This window comes from Rhododendron vialii, chromosome 8a (genome assembly GCF_030253575.1).
Source record: "Rhododendron vialii isolate Sample 1 chromosome 8a, ASM3025357v1".
In the NCBI taxonomy this organism is placed as follows: Eukaryota; Viridiplantae; Streptophyta; class Magnoliopsida; order Ericales; family Ericaceae; genus Rhododendron; species Rhododendron vialii.
The window spans coordinates 30,679,561-30,697,332 of NC_080564.1; the positions used below are offsets into that span (position 1 = coordinate 30,679,561).

At 39.1% G+C, this 17,772-nt stretch overlaps 3 protein-coding genes across 7 annotated transcripts in view; 1 reads left to right on the forward strand and 2 right to left on the reverse strand.

The window, feature by feature from the left end:
* LOC131335237 (dual specificity protein phosphatase PHS1) overlaps positions 1-448 on the forward strand; it is an 8,286-nt gene extending 7,838 nt beyond the window's left edge. For all 3 annotated transcript variants that reach the window (XM_058370500.1, XM_058370501.1, XM_058370502.1), the window contains one exon: positions 1-448. This exon is cut by the window's left edge and continues 190 nt beyond it. In XM_058370500.1, coding sequence (XP_058226483.1) covers positions 1-171 — 171 coding nt within the window. In that variant the 3' untranslated portion in view covers positions 172-448.
* Positions 449-815: 367 nt separating this feature from the next.
* Positions 816-8,456, reverse strand: LOC131335236 (ATP-dependent Clp protease ATP-binding subunit ClpA homolog CD4B, chloroplastic). Of its 2 annotated transcripts, none has more exons than XM_058370499.1 (10): positions 8,203-8,456; positions 6,307-6,881; positions 5,994-6,109; positions 5,787-5,909; positions 5,511-5,696; positions 4,057-4,272; positions 3,211-3,428; positions 2,645-2,720; positions 2,458-2,547; positions 816-2,267 (listed from the first exon to the last, which is right to left on the reverse strand). In XM_058370499.1, the coding sequence occupies exons 2-10, from the start codon at positions 6,863-6,865 to the stop codon at positions 1,053-1,055; spliced, it is 2,799 nt and encodes a 932-aa protein (XP_058226482.1). In that variant the 5' UTR covers positions 6,866-6,881; positions 8,203-8,456; the 3' UTR covers positions 816-1,052. The 2 variants fall into 2 exon arrangements, with proteins under 2 accessions (XP_058226482.1, XP_058226481.1); XM_058370498.1 differs by having other exon boundaries at positions 8,064-8,367.
* A 3,766-nt stretch (positions 8,457-12,222) lies between these two features.
* Positions 12,223-14,590, reverse strand: LOC131335239 (ATP-dependent Clp protease ATP-binding subunit ClpA homolog CD4A, chloroplastic-like). Of its 2 annotated transcripts, none has more exons than XM_058370505.1 (7): positions 14,018-14,590; positions 13,709-13,824; positions 13,454-13,624; positions 13,057-13,363; positions 12,863-12,978; positions 12,741-12,779; positions 12,223-12,637 (listed from the first exon to the last, which is right to left on the reverse strand). In XM_058370505.1, exons 1-6 carry the CDS (start codon positions 14,571-14,573, stop codon positions 12,744-12,746), a joined length of 1,302 nt encoding a protein of 433 aa, XP_058226488.1. In that variant the 5' UTR covers positions 14,574-14,590; the 3' UTR covers positions 12,223-12,637; positions 12,741-12,743. The 2 variants fall into 2 exon arrangements, with proteins under 2 accessions (XP_058226488.1, XP_058226487.1); XM_058370504.1 differs by having other exon boundaries at positions 12,223-12,644; positions 12,740-12,779.
* Between the last annotated feature and the right edge of the window lie 3,182 nt (positions 14,591-17,772).

Sequence of the window (17,772 nt, forward strand, 5' to 3'; positions counted from 1 at the left end):
AGTAGCTCGCTCAAGCTCCATTTGCAGAAATCCCACAAGAAGCTATCTTCAGGGAGCGTGGACAGTGCCATGACGATGGAAATACAAAAGGCTCTGAGTGCACTAAGGTTAAGTCGAGGCGGAAGTGTCAGCCCTACACAAAGGCAATCTAACTCATTGATGGATGAATAGGGCTTGTAAGGTTCCATTCTTGTCTGTAAAGTGTAGCCAATGCATAATTAGGGCGCTGCTTGTCCCTCATCTTTGTTTATTTATCTAGGAGCAAAATCCCATATTTAGCTAGGCACAACTTCTGAGATGTTACACTCAGGTAGATAAGTATCATGTGTCTGTATAACTCTCTACTTTTTCTTTGTGATTCAGAATGATATACGAGTCAGAAACAAGGTCTCATTGTAGAAGTGACGGAGTATTTACGGTTATTGACAGCGGTATTTTCACACACAAATGTACTCGAGTTCTTAGGGCTCAACAGTTGACACTTCCCTTTTTTAGAGGCATGTTTTCTCCAAATATCCATCCGGTAACATAATGATTTGGATCTAAATGAGGAAATCTATTGATTTCGTTCTGTTTCTATCAAGTGATAGCTTCTTGGCAGAAAGAGAACAAGAAAGTGAATTTAAGGATTTTCGCAACCGATATAAACCCTGATGCACTTGTGCGGCCGCCAGGTGCGTTTGATAGGCAGTCACCTAATGGGTTAATTCTGCACCAGCATAATCACATCTCCAGTAGTTTCCATATCCATAAGTAACCGCAACATAATCCGTCCAATATTGGCCGAAGTTAAACTAACTAAAAGGAATCTAATCGAAACAAATCAGACAAAAAAGTAGAAACAACTGATCCTTAAAAGTGGATCAACTTGTCCTTACAATAATACATCTTTGCAAATTTATCCTAGTGTTTCACTGAACTATTCGAGAGAACTTCATGACACTAAATAGTTACAACATTGAAACCCGTCCAGAGACTTTTCAATAGTAGCCAACTCGAAAAGCAGAGAAACAAGAAATACTAAAGCTTCAAATGCGGAAAACCTTTTGATCTTACACAGGGATAGGCTCAGCTGGCTCGGGCAACGATTCCGGTGGAGGTTGAGGAGCACCGGTGCGACCGTTCAGAACCTTCACTTTCCCATCTGAATCAACATCGACAATTACCGAATCCCCCTCTTTGATCTCTCTTGACAACATCTTCTCAGCCATGGAGTCCTCCAAGAGTCTCATTATGGCCCTCCTAAGTGGCCTTGCCCCATAGCTGGGCTGGTACCCTTCATCCACCACCCTATCTTTAAACTTCTCCGTGACTGAAAGCTCTATCTCCTTTATCTTCAGCCTCTCAAACACTTCTTTCAGCATTATGTCAGCAATCTCCTTCACCTCCGCCTTCGTCAGCTGCCTGAACACAATCATCTCATCCAACCTATTCAAGAACTCCGGCCTGAAATACCGTTTCAGTTCCTCCCCCACAAGGCTCTTGATCCGGTTGTAACTCGCGTCCTTCTCATCCGTCTCCTCATTGAGATCGAAATCAAACCCTAATCGCTTCTTCTTTCCCTTGGATATTATACTACTTCCAACGTTCGACGTCATGATCAACATCGTATTCTTGAAATCAACGGTCCTTCCCTTGCTATCTGTTAACCTCCCATCTTCGAGGATTTGAAGCATCATGTTGAAGACGTCTGGGTGGGCCTTCTCAATCTCATCGAATAGGACGACGGTGTATGGGCGGCGGCGGACAGCCTCAGTCAGCTGCCCGCCTTCTGTGTAACCAATGTAGCCGGGAGGCGACCCAATGAGCTTAGATACAGTGTGTCGCTCCATGAACTCGCTCATGTCAAGGCGGACCATGGCTTCTTCAGATCCAAAGTAGTAGGCGGCCAACGCTTTAGCCAGTTCGGATTTTCCAACACCAGTGGGACCGGAGAAGATGAAACTGGCTATTGGGCGGTTGGGGTTCTTGAGCCCAACACGAGCCCGGCGGATGGCACGACTTATGGCCTCGACGGCTTCATCCTGACCAATGACTCGCTTGTGTAGGGTCTCTTCTAGCTTGAGGAGGCGGCTGGATTCATCAGAGGACACTTTGTCGACAGGAATGCCAGTCCAAGAGGAGACAATGTACTGGATGTCCACTTCTGTCACCACAGGACCTTGATCCGCTGTTTCAATCTCTGCTTTGGTCATCTCTTTGCCTTTGTCTACAACAGCGGCAATTTGAGCCTTAAGGTCCATTTCTCTATCACGTAACTCCCCAGCCTATACCCAAAAATAATAATAATCAATTTCCAGTATTGGAAGGAGCAGTCTTGGTTCTGAATTTATTTCAAGAACCCAAAAGTATTGGTTAATCTTATTCTACTTAAACTCTCTCAAAGAAATGGTATAATAAAACTGGATTCCAAGAATTCAAAATCCAAATACAAGGAAAAGAACATATGGTGATTACCTTTTCGAAATCCTGTCCACGAGCAGCTTCATTCTTCTCTTTCAAGATCTGCCTCAACTCCTTCTCAAGCTCTCTGGCCTCCTCTGGAAGCTGCAAAGAACAAGTGATATGCCTTAACCACTTAAAACCGTATCGGGGCCTCAGGGCAAAAGGGGGTATAGAAAAAGAGGTGGGTAAATAACTTTACCTGCGCATGACGGAGTCGAACCCGAGAACCAGCCTCATCAACCAAGTCAATTGCTTTATCAGGCAGGAAGCGATCACTGAAATTTACGAAAACACCAATCAAATGCAGAACTTAATAACGCTAGGGTAAGAATAGGTAACAAGTTAAGGGAGTACAGTTTCATGCAAGAAGATTCTAGACAATTAAGGTGGTTGCCAAAAAGCTAGGAGGAGGAAAAAAAGCTAGAAGGAAATTTCACGAGGACGATGTGCAAAAAATACTGACTAGAATTAATGTGCACTAGGTCAGTAATGGATATGTAGTTTCCATCATATCCCTGAAATCAAAATGTCATCACATACTGTCTTTACTTCCTATCATTTGGATAATTTTCCACTCTTTAAAGACGTCTCTAGGAGGCACGGCTGCGTTTAAGAATACAAACTTTTTAACTTTCTATAGGCACGTATAGGAATACAACCTTACCATAACCTTTGGGGCAGATCCAATTTTCATGGAGTTCCATTTTCACATCTACATTTCTTCCAATTAAATTGGTTCGATTTTGAAGGAGTGAAACCACGTACCTAATGTACTGAGATGACAGTTGTGCTGCAGCAACTAATGCCTCATCTGTATACCGAAGCTTGTGGTGAAGCTCATATCGTTCACGAAGCCCTTTCAGAATCTGTATTGTTTCGTCAACAGTAGGCTCAGGCACCTTAACTGGCTGGAATCGTCTCTCCAAGGCTGGGTCTTTCTCAATGTGCTTTCTGTATTCATCAATGGTTGTCGCTCCAATACACTGCATCGAATGGGATAAGAGTATATATATCACCGTAATGTATAAGCCTCAGCAGAATATGTATGGCCATTAAAACAAGATTGGAAAGGAGCAAATATTCGATTTAAGCAAGAGGAATGCTAGAAGTAAAAGTGATAGGACATGATAACTAATAAACTTTACAACATGATCAAACAGTCTTGTATCAAATCTCAACTTTCCAGCAACTGTATGAAATTTGAAAATATTCCCAAATCTCAACAAGTGGTCAAGATATCTCAGCCACTCCAGAAATACACCAACCTCAGACATGGGAATGAAAGTCAGAATGAAGAAAAGTATTACGTTAAAAAATCAAATGGTAGAAGTTTTCTTCTTTTGATGCATATACCGAAGCCACTCTCAGTAAAGGAACAGAGTTCCAAGAAGGATAAGTGGAGGGGGGAAGAAAAAGGTTCTCATAATTGTGTACACATGTACTTGCCATGGAAGTTCTCAACGCATAGTGTTTATCGGGCCAACAAATTTGTACAGTGACAACTCCGCAGACATGCAAAATTGCGATGATTAGGATAAGCTAAATATCCAGAGATTAAGAGTATAGTAAATGCCATAAGGCTATTGTACATTACATATGTGTTGGGTTTACCTGTAGTTCACCTCTTGCTAGTGCTGGTTTCAAGATGTTTGCAGCATCAATTGCCCCCTCTGCTGCTCCTGCTCCTATCAATGTATGCACCTCATCAATGAACAATATAATTTCATTACTTTGTTTAATTTCCTCTGTCAGCTTCTTTAGTCTTTCTTCAAACTCTCCACGGTATTTTGTGCCAGCAACTAGAAGACCCATATCAAGGGTAATAACCTGAATTTACCGAACAACAGTCGCAAAACATTACTATCTTCCACCTTTAGCGAAGAAAAGACCCAATAACAAAGTTAAACTCAATCAATAACACGGGGAGCATGTCAGTTTTGCCTAGAATATTTTATGTTCCTGGAAGTGCATGAAATTTATCCTCGAGTTTGAGTCAAAGCATGTCACGTCAATTTCTCACAAAACTAAAGTAACAAAATTCAGGGAAGATACACTTTGCGTTGTGTAAATGACTTCTCTGTTTTACATAATATAGGTCAACTGGCATTTCCGAAAGACTTGCAAAACTAGCCAGTTTTCTACACACACAACATGCATAAATTTGCAATGGGAGAAGAAGCTGGGTAACTCGCATACTTTGGCGGCTCAGCTGACCATATCATAACAGGATGACATTCTTGGAACCTATCACTTTCATGTAAATAAGTGGACCACAATACATCTTAGCCTTGCGGAAAATACAGGACCTTGAACTGAACTAACCCTATCAAAGAACCATTCCCCAGAAGCCAATGCAGAAAGACAATAATTAGAAAAAAAAGGCTTAAAGCTTAATCACTTGAACAACCTAGGCAAACATGTAAAAAGATAGATAAACAGTATTGCTCAGAAGAATCCATTGCTCTTCATTTTGCACACCATCTGACAAGCACCGACATTCAGCTAGTTATCATGTTAGCTTGGATTCATCTTATTAAAACATACTGAGCGATGGATGCCAAACAGTAGAAACAGCAGCAGGAGACAAAATCCCCTCCAAGCATGACAACAAGCAAGCGAATATTTTTAAAGATCTCGTGGTTGATGATTTCTTATAAAGCATGCCGAATTCCCTAAGTTCTACATGCCTGCAACAAATTAGCATGACTTGAATTATTTCACAAGTTTTTAAAGGAAAGGTTCAACATATTGGACACAAAACCCAACGTCATTCAAAGACAATACTAGGAGAAAATCTCCACATTGATACCAGTTGGAATACCTACATGGGTACATCATACCTAACAGTGAATCATTTCCTCCGATACAAGGATAGACAATGCAGATGTGAATCCATGTGAAGATTTTTACACTAAAGAAAAAGGAAGAACCAATGAGGAAATGAAGTGATTTTTTAATCACTTCAGTAGCTGGTCTATAACTTGAACCCTGCATAACAAACCTTATAACAGCAAGTAGTAAATGACTTTCTTACAGAATTAAAATCAGTATGAAGTTGCACTCACCTTCTTCCCCTCAATGGTTTCTGGAACGTCACCATTTGCAATTCTTTGTGCAAGACCTTCTGCAATGGCTGTTTTACCCACACCAGGCTCACCAATAAGGCAGGGGTTATTTTTAGTCCGTCGACCCAAAATTTGAGTCACGCGTTCTATTTGGGGCTGCCTTCCAACAACTGGATCCAATTTACCCTGAAAATGTCACAGAACAGCTTAGCTACCCTTCCACTGAATTAGATAAACCCCTTCAAAAGAAAACATACGAATCTAATCCCAACATACCTCCTCTGCCAGTTTTGTCAAATTAGTTCCATACTCCTCTAGTGTCGGCATCTTATTGCTACTGGATCCCCCTCCAACACCAGCACCAACAGCTTCTGTACTTTCTCCGATCATTCGAATGGCCTACTTGCCCAAACAAAAATTGTACTTTAGCTGATTGACTTTAGGAATCGTAATGCAGAAGGACAGCTTTAGAAGCAAACTCACTTGTGTGCGGATGTTACCAGGGTCAGCACCTAAGTTTTCAAGAACACGGGCCGCCACTCCTTCACCCTCTCGAAGCAAGCCCAGCAGCAAATGCTCAGACCCAATATAGTTATGACCTGGAACATAAGCAGTACAGTAAGACTTATCCCATTATGGCATTATTACTTAGATAGCATAGAATATTTTTCCAAGGGAACCGTACTAGTCTACAAAGCTATACACAAATATACAACAATGAAATCCACATCACCACAGACGAACAACAACAAAATTTCCTTCTATTTCTAAAACGGGAAAAGAAGAACTAAGTTACCAAGTTGGCGGGCTTCCTCTAGAGAGAGTTCCAATACACGCTTCGCTCGAGGAGTGAACGGAATCTCCACAGCCACAAAACCGCTGCCCCTTCCAATGATCTTCTCAACTTCTACACGGGCATCTTTCAAATTGATTCCCATAGATTTCAATACCTTAGCAGCAATGCCAGTGCCCTCACCAATAAGACCCAACAAAATCTGCTCCGTGCCAACAAAATTGTGACCAAGCCGCCTTGCTTCCTCTTGTGCAAGCATAATAACTTTTATTGCTTTCTCGGTGAAACGCTCAAACATAGCTTTTGTCACAAATCGGCTAGCCTTTCCTCGCTGTCGGCTAGAGGTCGTAGAATGGAAACCAAGGTTTGGTCTTACCACTGTACCAAAGCCAAAGGCATTCGATCGCAATCCTGGAAAACTTCTCGACCTAAGTGTAGGTCCTTGTAAACTGCACAACATTCTCACAGTCCTTTTTGTTTTCCCAGATCCCCTGAACTGGCCATGTCTTTCACTAGCAACTGAAGATGTGAAATTAGTTGATTGAACTAGAGCTCTTGCCATGACGTCCACCAACTATCTGCATTCAGTACAAAATCAAGACTCAAGAATGTGAGGAATGTGAAAAATACATATATTGGGATGTAATCTCAAAGAATGAAAGCTCTGCATCCCACTTTCATAAACCAGGAAATTTGAATTTGAAACTATTAAACCCAAGCCAACAATCCAAAAACAGACGTAATTGCCAAACAATTACTCAGGAAAAAAGAAATACGGTAGAGTATATTTCAGCTTCTTCCTAGTTCCTAGTAATATGATAAGCTTGTATTCAGGCTAGAAAATACAGGGACCGGACACCGCAAAGGATATCAACATAGAATATGATTGTATTGTTTGACACGATTAAAACCAAACAATACTAACCTAAGCTATTATTAGAGTACATATCAACCAAAATGACAACTGTAAAAATATACTCTTGTAAACCAAAGTAGGGAACTATATCCATGAGTCAAAGAGGTAAATCAACTTCTGCAGCTCAGACTACATCAAAACACAACTACAAATGTAAAATGCAGAATGTGTAATAAGCATTCTCTTGCTAGTTCACCTAAGAAACACGCAAAAAAAGAAAAAAGAAAAAAAGGATTCGACAGATAAACCTAACTGGTGCTCGCTAAGGGCCGATACCATAACCAGAAAATAAAACAAGCGATTGAAAGGAAAAAAGAAAAAAGAGGTTAAAAATAAAACACCTAACTTATTTATTCTCCGATAAATGGATTTTATCATACGGCAATCCAATCAGCAGTTCAGAAAAAAAAAAAAAAAAAAAAAGGGCAATCCAATTAATAAGAGGGCAGCACAATCATCATCTAGAAGCAACACCACGCCGCTAGGCAACAAGTTTGCATAACTTCCGAGGCGTAGTTGAAGATTCGTATAAAGCAAAGAATATGAATCGTCATGAAGCAAACAAGATAGGGCAAGTTGCTATGAAAACCAAATCGAACCTGCTCCGCTCGTACTCAAATCGCAACAACTCACACACGGATTGCAAGTCATACGGCTAGATAACTGAAGCGCGCGCACAATTCATCCAAAAGATACGACTTTACAGTATCCTAAATCCCATGAACTAGAAATCCAGAAACCAATTAACAAAACCCTAAGCTGATATACACGGTTATATAAAACTGAAACGAGCACAATTTATCCAAAAGACTAGTACGATGTATCCAAAAAATTACGACTTAACAATATCCCGTCCGATGAAGTAGAAATCGAGAAACCAATCAACAAAACCCTGATCGGAATAGCTGACGACGCTGAGAACGAAAACACGGTGCAATAGGAATACGTCAATCCACGTAAATTGGGTTGAAATTACACTTCACCTGAGTAACTGAAGACCTGAGGTGGGTAATTGAGGGATGGATGATTGAAGAAAGAGAGAGGGAGAGGGAAGAGAGAAAGGGAGAAGGGGTTGTGGATTTCTCCCTTGGGATGAGGGGGGAGGAGAGAGAGAGGGGTTAAATGGTGGGGCGGATTGGAAGGCTGGGTAGATGGGATGTGGACGATAACAGGCGCCGTCTACAACTATCTTGATGGGTTCGGCTTGTCTGCGGCAGGGTACATCGTGCAATTCGTGAGGTTTGGGCCCCATCCCAACACGCATGGACGGCTCGGTTGGGACAACACACATGCAGGAACTCCAAATTCGCGAGTGGCATGTATGCAAGCACGATCAGAAGCGAGAGCAGCAGCGTGAAAAGTTACTTTTGAATACTACTAGTATTAAATTGTTAAAATACGCGAAAATAAAGACAGAGAGCGAAAGTGAAAAATTCTATCGAAGAGTTGTATGATTTAGGTCCCATCTCAATAATTCGAATCATTAACATGGATTATGTTTTTTCTATGAAGATGGATAATAATCAGAATAGTGGGGTTTTATTAGTTCGAGAGACATATAATTCTAAATTTTAGTGATTACAAAATTGTTGATCAATCTAAACTTTTGCATGAATATGTGCTTGAAAGTCCAATAGTCATAGAGAAAAGATCCTTTTAGGTGATGATCTTATACAAGATCATTCATCTAATGCAAAAATGGGTTCGGTCTTTTTTTTACTGTCATTATTTTACTATCCATGTTAAGAAAACAATTTGGTCAAATATCGGCATAGAACAGAAAGAAACAAGAGAAATAAAGTGTTCGTCTCGACGCGTTTCATCATCTATACACAATATCAAGTTGATCAAACGTCGGTATATATCTCAAAAAAACATATTTGTCACTACTAAAATAGCCGGTCATTTTGACCATCTATTTTTCTTCTAACGTAACACGACTAAACTTTTAACGATATCTGATCGACTTACTTTTGCTTGCATGATATCAAAATAGTGCAAAACAACTGCTCAGATTCTTAAATAGGATCGATCATCTTTGACTTTACTTTTACATCATTTGAAGAATTTGCATTTCGATTGTCACATGAGAGGGTTTTGATGTATTTCGCATATTAGGGAAGTGCTACAATATACACCTCTTATTTGAGTGTGTATCATATGCACTCTTATTGAAACATACCAAAATGTTATGAATCTATTGCTAAAAGGTTACGAATCATATTGATGAAAAGTTACGAATTTTTAGTATAAAAGTTACGATACGAAATAAAATGTTATGAATGATCAGTCCTGCAAATAATTTTTTATGAGGTGACACAATATGAACCACATAATAGGTACATATGTTACACACCTTAAAGGGGTGTGTATTAAAGACTTTTCCCGCATTATTAAGATATTATTAGATCCTTAGTCTTCAGGGACAGGTTTCATGTGAGAGATACTCTCTCATATCGGAATGAAAGAACTTTGAGCATAACAAGACCAATTGAGCAAGTCTACCAGATGATGTTGTCAAAGTTACGGAGTATTTTTTTATGGCTAGCTGCAATTTTATTCGCTAATGATATAGGTACGGACGGTCGGGGAGGGAAATCGTACCGACCTGCCGCGCTCGGCCGTTTTCTGCCACCGGACGGTCGATCCAAGCCATCCAAAAATTTTAAAATAAAAAACCGAGGGGCCCAACGCCGAAATAAACGGCATCTGAGGAGTGCAAGGTGCTTGATCCGAGCACCCTTTTTCGTGTATATACACGAAAAGGCCCCTTGGTTTTTTATTTTAAAATTTTTGGACGGTTTGGATCGGCCGTCTGGTGGCTGGAGACGGCCCGGCGCGGCCAGTCGGTACGATTTTCCTCCCGTCCGGTCGGTACTCATAGCAGTACTCAATTTTATTTGCCCAAAAAAGGCAAAGTTGTTCCACTCGTACAATTTTAGTTTAATATCCCCACGTTTTCTTTCTCCATTGAGATAACGTTTTCGCACATTTTGAAGTTCACGTGACAAGTTTGTCAATTGCCAAATATGATATCAAAAATATTATTGCCCTAATTAGACATTGAAAATTAAGTACAAAGACGTATTCTTGATGCAAGATTCAGATTTTGACATAATAAAATAGTGGACTTCCTCCAAGGAGCTATTATTGCATTTACTTGCTAAATAAGCTAGCATTTCCATCTACAATAGTGGACTTCCTCCAACGAGATATTTTGGTGTACGTCTACGTGGTAGTTTCTGATTGGGTGGACGAAGAGGCGCTAGAAGTCAGAGATGAAAATTTCAACACGTTACTGCAGTGACCGCCGTATGTGATAAAAGCTCTTGGCCAGATCTTTCTATACCCGTATTCGAGCTGGGCTGGGACCAGGATCGACAGTGGGCTGCCCTTCAGGGCTGTAGTGCAGTCGATTCAGCCGTCTATTTCGATAATGGACCGCTCGGATTTTGCTCCGAGCAATGGACGGTCTAGTTCAATAAGAGCTTGAACCATATCCAAGTCGTCTGTGTCAAAATGAACAGTCAAATCGGTCGCACTACAACCTTATAATGCGGTTGTGCACTGTAAGATTTCCGAATCCGGCTGCACCTGGCCTAAAAGACGACAAAATAAGGGAAAGCTAAAAGAGAGGTCCTAAAAGAGAAACTTGTCATCGTTCGTGTCATTCACATTATGGAACGAACCATTTTAGGTGGTGGTCAAGTGAAAAAGTATCCATAAAAGGGCCCGTACCGGTGTACGAAAACCAACCTAGTACACCAGCAATCCTCTCAAGTTTGTGCTCCTCTATGAGGTCAGATTTTCATCCTCACGGAGATCAAACATTTTAAATTTTGGAACTACTAGAGGTTAAGAGTCTTGAAATTAGTCGAGGTGAGCGCAAGCTGGCTTGAACATCAGATTATCAAAATAATAATAATAATAAAATCCTCTCAAGTTTTTATTTTATTGAAAATTTTAATTGGCTAGTATGTTAAAAAGGACTCAAGTCATTGAACCCCTAACTTCAACGACTCCAAAGTGTAACTCTAGCGTGTAAAGATCCACTTCTCATGTGAGTGTAGATGTGTGCTTGGGTATGGTTCTAGAATTATTGCACTCTTACATCTGTCATTGTGTCTCTCATTTTTTCTTTTTTCTTCCTTCAAAATAGAGTAAAATTTATATGAGTTGTGAATGTACCATTATTATAGTATACTGAATCACATAAATTCTTACATTCTCGCAAGAGATCGGGGGTTGTTTGAAGAGGATTGGATTAATAAACTAAGGACAAAGGGAGAAAATTATTATTAAATTTTGTTTTCTAACAAAAGAAGAACATCATTTTCGTATATAAGAAAGGAAATCCAACGAGTTAATCATGATACAAATCAATAATTTGCAACATATAAAAAAGCACATAGCCCAAATATAAAAGAACCATCCAAATCCGTAACATGTGAATGCATCTGAGATTACGAAAACAGCCGACATCAAAGTTTGGTCTCTCCCTATGCTAGGATCTCTTCCCAGCTTCTTCTAAAGGGAGAAATTATTAAAATGGAATAAATCTGTGTGACTTTGGTTTGGACGATACACCCCGCAGTGAGGTTGCGGAAGCGGAGCAATCCGACGACGGCAACAGAAATTGAAGCCAAACTCTCCCATTTAATTGCTTAGGGTTGTGTTAATTTTCAGAATCTGGGCGTGCTGTAGTGCACGTATAGAGTGACACACAGCCGTCGATCTCATCAATCAACGGTCATAATTAAAAATGATTACCGGTCATAATATCAATTGTGACCTGTAATAAATTATTCTTACCGGTCATAATTAAAAATCATATATCAATCATTCATTGTCATAATCTATGGCCCATGTGCGCCCTACAGGGTGCCTTGCAGGACTTTGCATTAGAGGATTTCCCAATCCTAATTTTCATCCCCCGCTCTTCCACCTCAACTAATGTATGTCACAGAGCGTCAATTTTATCTTGCTAAAAATGCCGAAAGATAGAGGAAGACGAAAGGATATAAGATATGATAGGGGAGAAGATGATGTCGATGCATACATGTTTTTCATCACAGTGGGTTGTTTTTAGATTACATGTTAGAAAAAGAAAACACGAAATAATTTCTCATAAAATATAAAACTAGTGATTCTTCAGCAATTTGGATTCGGCAATCACTGTAAATCATCCAAATTCCATGCCCCTATCACTCCCAAGCGTTCTTTACGCGAGGGTGAAGACAATCGGACTCCCATGTTTTGACTCTGCCGAAAATTGCTTGATAGGAAATTGCTTCTCTTGATCAAACCACTGGTTCTATCCCAAATAGATCGACTTAGCCCTTTTAAATTGAACCGCTTAGATATATTCAATTATCGCCCTTAACTCCTCAATTTAGTTCCGTTTTCCATTCAATTGTTCCGCAAGCCCTGAAATGAAGAAAACGAGTATCAAACTCCAAATAATATAATAAACGGACATAACAAGCCCAAGTTACGGGATTAAATAGGTGAAATTACAAACCTATCAATCTTCCGCACTTTCTCCAATCATTCGAATGACCTACATGCGCAAACAAAAATTTTACTTTAGCTATTGACTTTAGGAATCGTAATGCAGAAGGAAACCTTAAGAAGCAAACTCACTTGTGGGCGGATGTAACCAGGATCAGCACCTAAGTTTACAAGAACCCGGGCTGCCAATCCTCTACTGTCTCGAAGCAAGCCCAGAAGCAAATGCGCAGACCCAATATAGTTATGACCTGGAACATAAGTACATCACCACAGATGAACAACAAAATCTCCATCCATGTTTCTAAAACGGAAAAAGAAGAAGTTACCAAGCTGGCGAGCTTCCACTTGAGAGAGTTCCAATACACGCTTTGCTCGAGGAGTGAATGGAATCTCCACAGCCACAAAACCGCTGCCCCTTCCAATGATCTTCTCCACTTCTACACGAGCATCTTTCAAATGGATTCCCATTGATTTCAGAACCTTAGCAGCAATGCCAGTGCCCTCGCCAATAAGACCCAACAAAATCTGCTCCGTGCCAACAAAATTGTGACCAAGCCGTTTTGGTTCCGCTTGTGCAAGTGTAATAGCTTTTATTGCTTTTTCTGTGAAACCCTCAACTGGATCCAATTTACCCTGACAATGCCACAGAACAGCTTAGCTACCCTTCCACTGAATTAGATAAAACCCTTCAAAAGAAAACATGGGAATCTAATCCCAAAATACCTCCTCTGCCAGTTTTGTAAAATTAGTTCCATTCTCCTCCCGACGCTTCTCCTCTGCCAGTTCTGTATAAGTAGTCAAAAACTCCTCCAGTTGCGGCATCTTGATGCTACTGGATCCCCCTCCAACACCAGCACCAACAGCTTCTGTACTTTCTCCAATCATTCGAATGGCCTACTTGCCCAAACAAACATTTTACTTTAGCTGATTGACTATAGGAATCATAATGCAGAAGGACAGCTTTAGAAGCAAACTCACTTGTTTGCGGATGTTACCAGGATCAGCACCTAATTTTTCAAGAAGACGGGCTGCCACTCCTTCCTCCTCTCGAAGCAAGCCCAGCAGCAAATGCTCAGACCCAACATAGATATGACCTGGAACATAAGCAGTACAGTAAGTCAATTCTGACTTATCCCATTATTTCTTAAATAGCATGGAATATTTTTCCAAGGGAACCGTACTAGTTCAAAGCTATACACAAATCTACCAGAACGTAATCCACATCACCACAGATGAACAAGAAGAAATTTCCTTCCATGTTTCTAAAATGGGAAAAGAAGAAGTTACCAAACTGGCTGGCTTCCCCTAGAGAGAGTAACAATACATGCTTTGCTTGAGGAGTGAATGGAATATCCACAGCCAAAAAACCGCTGCCCCTTCCAATGATCTTCTCTACTTCTACACGGGCATCTTTCAAATTGATTCCCATGGATTTCAGAACCTCAGCAGCAATGCCAGTGCCCTCACCAATAAGACCCAACAAAAAATGCTCCGGGCCAACAAAGTTGTGACCAAGCAGCCTTGCTTCCTCTTGTGCAAGCACAATAGCTTTTATTGCTTTCTCAGTGAAATGCTCAAACAACGTAGCTTTTGGCACAAATCGTCTAGCCTTTCCCCGCCATCGGCTAGAGGTCGTAGAATGGAAACCAAGGTTTGGTCTTACAACAGTACCAAAGGCATTCGATCGCAATCCTGGAAAACTTCTCGACCTGAGTGTAGGTCCTTGTAAACTGCACAACATTCTCACAGTCCTTTTTGTTTTCCCAGATCCCCTGAGCTGGCCATGTCTTTCACTAGCAACTGAAGAAGTGAAATTAGTTGATTGAACCAGAGCTCTTGCCATGACGTCCACCAACTAGTCTGCATTCGTTTAAAATCAAGACTCAAGAATGTGAGGAATGTGAAGAATGCATATCTAGGGATGTAATCTCAAAGAATGAAAGCTCTGCATCCAACTTTCATAATTCAGGAAAATTGAATTTGAAAGTATTAAGCCCCCAGTGTATGCATACAAGTTTGAAAGCGAACAATCCACAAACAGACGTAATTGCAAAATAATTAGTCAGGAAAAAATAATACGGTAAAGTATATTTCAGCTTCTTCCTAGTAATATGAGAAGCTTGCATCCAGGCTAGAAAATACAGAAACTGGATACCGCAAGGGATATCAACATAGAATACATTGTACAGTCGACATGATTAAAAATTTAAAACCAAAAAATACTACCCTAAGCTATTATTAGAGTAGGTATCAACCAAAATGACAACAACTGTAAAAATATACTCCGCGTAAACCGAAGTAAGGAACCATATTCATGAGTCAAAGAGGTAAATCATCTTCTGCAGCTCAGACTACATCAATACACAACTACAAATGTAAAATGCAGAATGTGTAATAAGCATTCTCTTGCTAGTTCACTTAAGAAACATGCAAAAAATAAAACCCGCCAAGGACATGCTAAGAACATTTTTTAATGCTGAAAATGTCCTTGCCGGGTATTAATTATCAAAACACGTCATTGGCCGTCATTTTCCCTTCTCTTTTTTTTATCCTAGAAATGGATTTTATGATACATCAATCCAATCAGCAGTTCTGGAAAAAAGGCAATCCAATTAATAAGAGAGTAGCATAATCATCATCTAGAAGCAACACTACGCCGCAAGGCAACAAGTTTATATAACTTCGACGCATAGTTGAAGATTCGTATAAAGGAAAGAATATACTTCAAGTCATGAAGCAAAACAAGATAGGGCAAGTTGCTATGAAAACCAAATCGAACCCGCTCCGCTAGTACTCAAATCGCAACACAACTCACATACAGATTGCAAGTTATATGGCTAGATACCTGAAGCGCGTAAAATTTATCCAAAAGATATGACTTTATAGTATCCTAAATCCGATGAACTATAAATCCAGAAACCAATTAACAAAACCCTAAGCTGATACAGTAGTGTATGGTCGGAAAACTGAAACGCGTACTACGACTTTTAGAATATCCTATCCGATGAACTAGAAATCGAGAAACCAATTAACAAAACCCTAAGCTGATATACGGTTAGATAAAACTGAAATGAGCACAATTTATCCAAAAGACGACATGTATCCAAAAACTTACGACTTAACAATATCCTGAATATCCTGTCCGATGAAGTAGAAATCAAGAAACCAATCAACAAAACCCTAATTTGAATAGCTGACGCTGAGAATGAAAACACGGTACTATAGGAATACGTCAATCCACACGTAAATTAGGTTGAAATTACACTTCACCTGAGTAACTGAAGAGCCGAGGCAGAAAAAAAAGAGGGATGAATGATTGAAGAGAGAGGGAGGGAGAGGGAAGAGATAGAGGGATTCGGGGGTGTTTGCACAGGGATCCGTTCTAAAAATCTTTTTAAAAAATAAGCAATTTATTTTATATGTTTTAAATTAAAAATAATATAAATAAAAAATATTTTTTAAATTTTTTTACACCGTATTATCAAGATCTATTAAATAAGATTTATATTGGTAGGAAAATTATTTGCGTAAACACATTATTTTGAGTTTGAAATTGTCTTATTAAAAAATAAGTACTTATTTTACGTTCCGGAACGGGACCTAAAAGTTTAAAAGCAAACAATAGAAAACAGGCATAATTGCAGAATATTTAAGCCCCGTCCCAGAAATCTTCTTAAAAAATAAACAGTTTATTTCATATTTTTAAATTAAAAAATAAAGTAAATAAAAATAATTTTTTAATTTGTTTTGCATCGTATAAAAGATCTCATCGAGATCTTTTAAATAAGATCCATATTGCATATTTTCAAATTTTCATAAATCTATAATTTTTGAGCTTGAAAATAACTTCTTAAAAAATAAAAACTTATTTTTTGTTCCGAAACGGAACCTAGTCGGAAGAAAAGAAATATGGTAAAGTACCGTGTATTTCAGCTTTCTTCCTAGTAACATGAGAAGCTTGTATTCAGGCTAGAAAATACAGGGACCTGAAACTGTAAAGCATATCAACATTTAAGACGATCGGATTGTCGATATGATAAAAGACTAGCGCTGTCCATGAAAAATTAAGAACCGTAAAACCGGTCCGGACCGAATTGATCCGTGTCTTTTGAATTTTATCCGTAGATTAATGGTCCGGACACAGATTCAAAAATTAAAAAATCATGAATTAACCGAATCGGACCGTAAGATATTTAAAAAAATAAAAAAAAATATATGTGTGTGTCATAATTATAACTTTACTAATTGCATGTTATGAATTTTTTTAACAATTTTACATTAATATGACAATATTATAAACTCAAGGTAATAAGTACATAATGCTGACCAGAATTTGCATATTTTGTTGGTGGAATTTGAACAATGCTTAGCCTTTATTTGGTTGCTGTCTTGAATGATTTTGGACTAATGATTCTGAACTAAAACAGTGGAACTAGCTTGCTGTAACGTTAACTGAAATTTGAAACCAGCAAGACTGCAAACACTTCGAGTCATAAAGAAGAACAAGATAAGGCAAGTTCCCATGAAAATCAAATCAAAACCTTAAGCTGAAATGCCTACATTATATCCAACAGACTACGAATTTTTCGAATATCCTATCCAATCAAGTATAAATCGAGAAACCGATATGATATGAAACTGTGACATTTTCAAAAAAAAAAAAGTTTAACCCTATCAATTCACCCCTTTGTCATAACTTAGGTTTCGGAATCAACACCCATAAACATTTATCGATTAATCTAATGCGTTGATTTTTCTTTTGATTTCTTCACAATGATTTAGACGCTAACCTTAACCACCGTGGATAATACCTCGTTAAGCCCTTGTTGTTTTTATCGAAAATATGTTCCTACTCTGCTTCGGAAGCTTAAGCTAAAATCATCAATTGTATCCGCATAAAACAAATCACGGTAGATATCTCGTACTTAATATTAACTTTGATAAACCAAGCAATTCGATTAATATAATGATATCAAATCATGGAAAAAAAAACTCATTCTGATTGAATCTATATCCCAGATTTAACCAAATTAAATAACTGA

Bases quoted from the DNA above. Each gene is read 5' to 3' on its own strand.
- LOC131335239 (XM_058370505.1), bottom strand. From the start codon at position 14,573: ATGGCAAGAGCTCTGGTTCAATCAACTAATTTCACTTCTTCAGTTGCT. The intron at 13,364-13,453 runs GTATTTTGGGAT...TGGCATTGTCAG, and splicing joins TTACAAAACTGGCAGAGGAG to GGTAAATTGGATCCAGTTGA. The intron at 12,780-12,862 runs GTGAGTTTGCTT...TTGCGCATGTAG, and splicing joins CTGGTTACATCCGCCCACAA to GTCATTCGAATGATTGGAGA.
- LOC131335236 (XM_058370499.1), bottom strand. From the start codon at position 6,865: ATGGCAAGAGCTCTAGTTCAATCAACTAATTTCACATCTTCAGTTGCT. The intron at 2,721-3,210 runs GTACGTGGTTTC...CGTAAATTTCAG, and splicing joins CTGTCATCTCAGTACATTAG to TGATCGCTTCCTGCCTGATA. The intron at 2,268-2,457 runs GTAATCACCATA...TTTTGGGTATAG, and splicing joins GTGGACAGGATTTCGAAAAG to GCTGGGGAGTTACGTGATAG.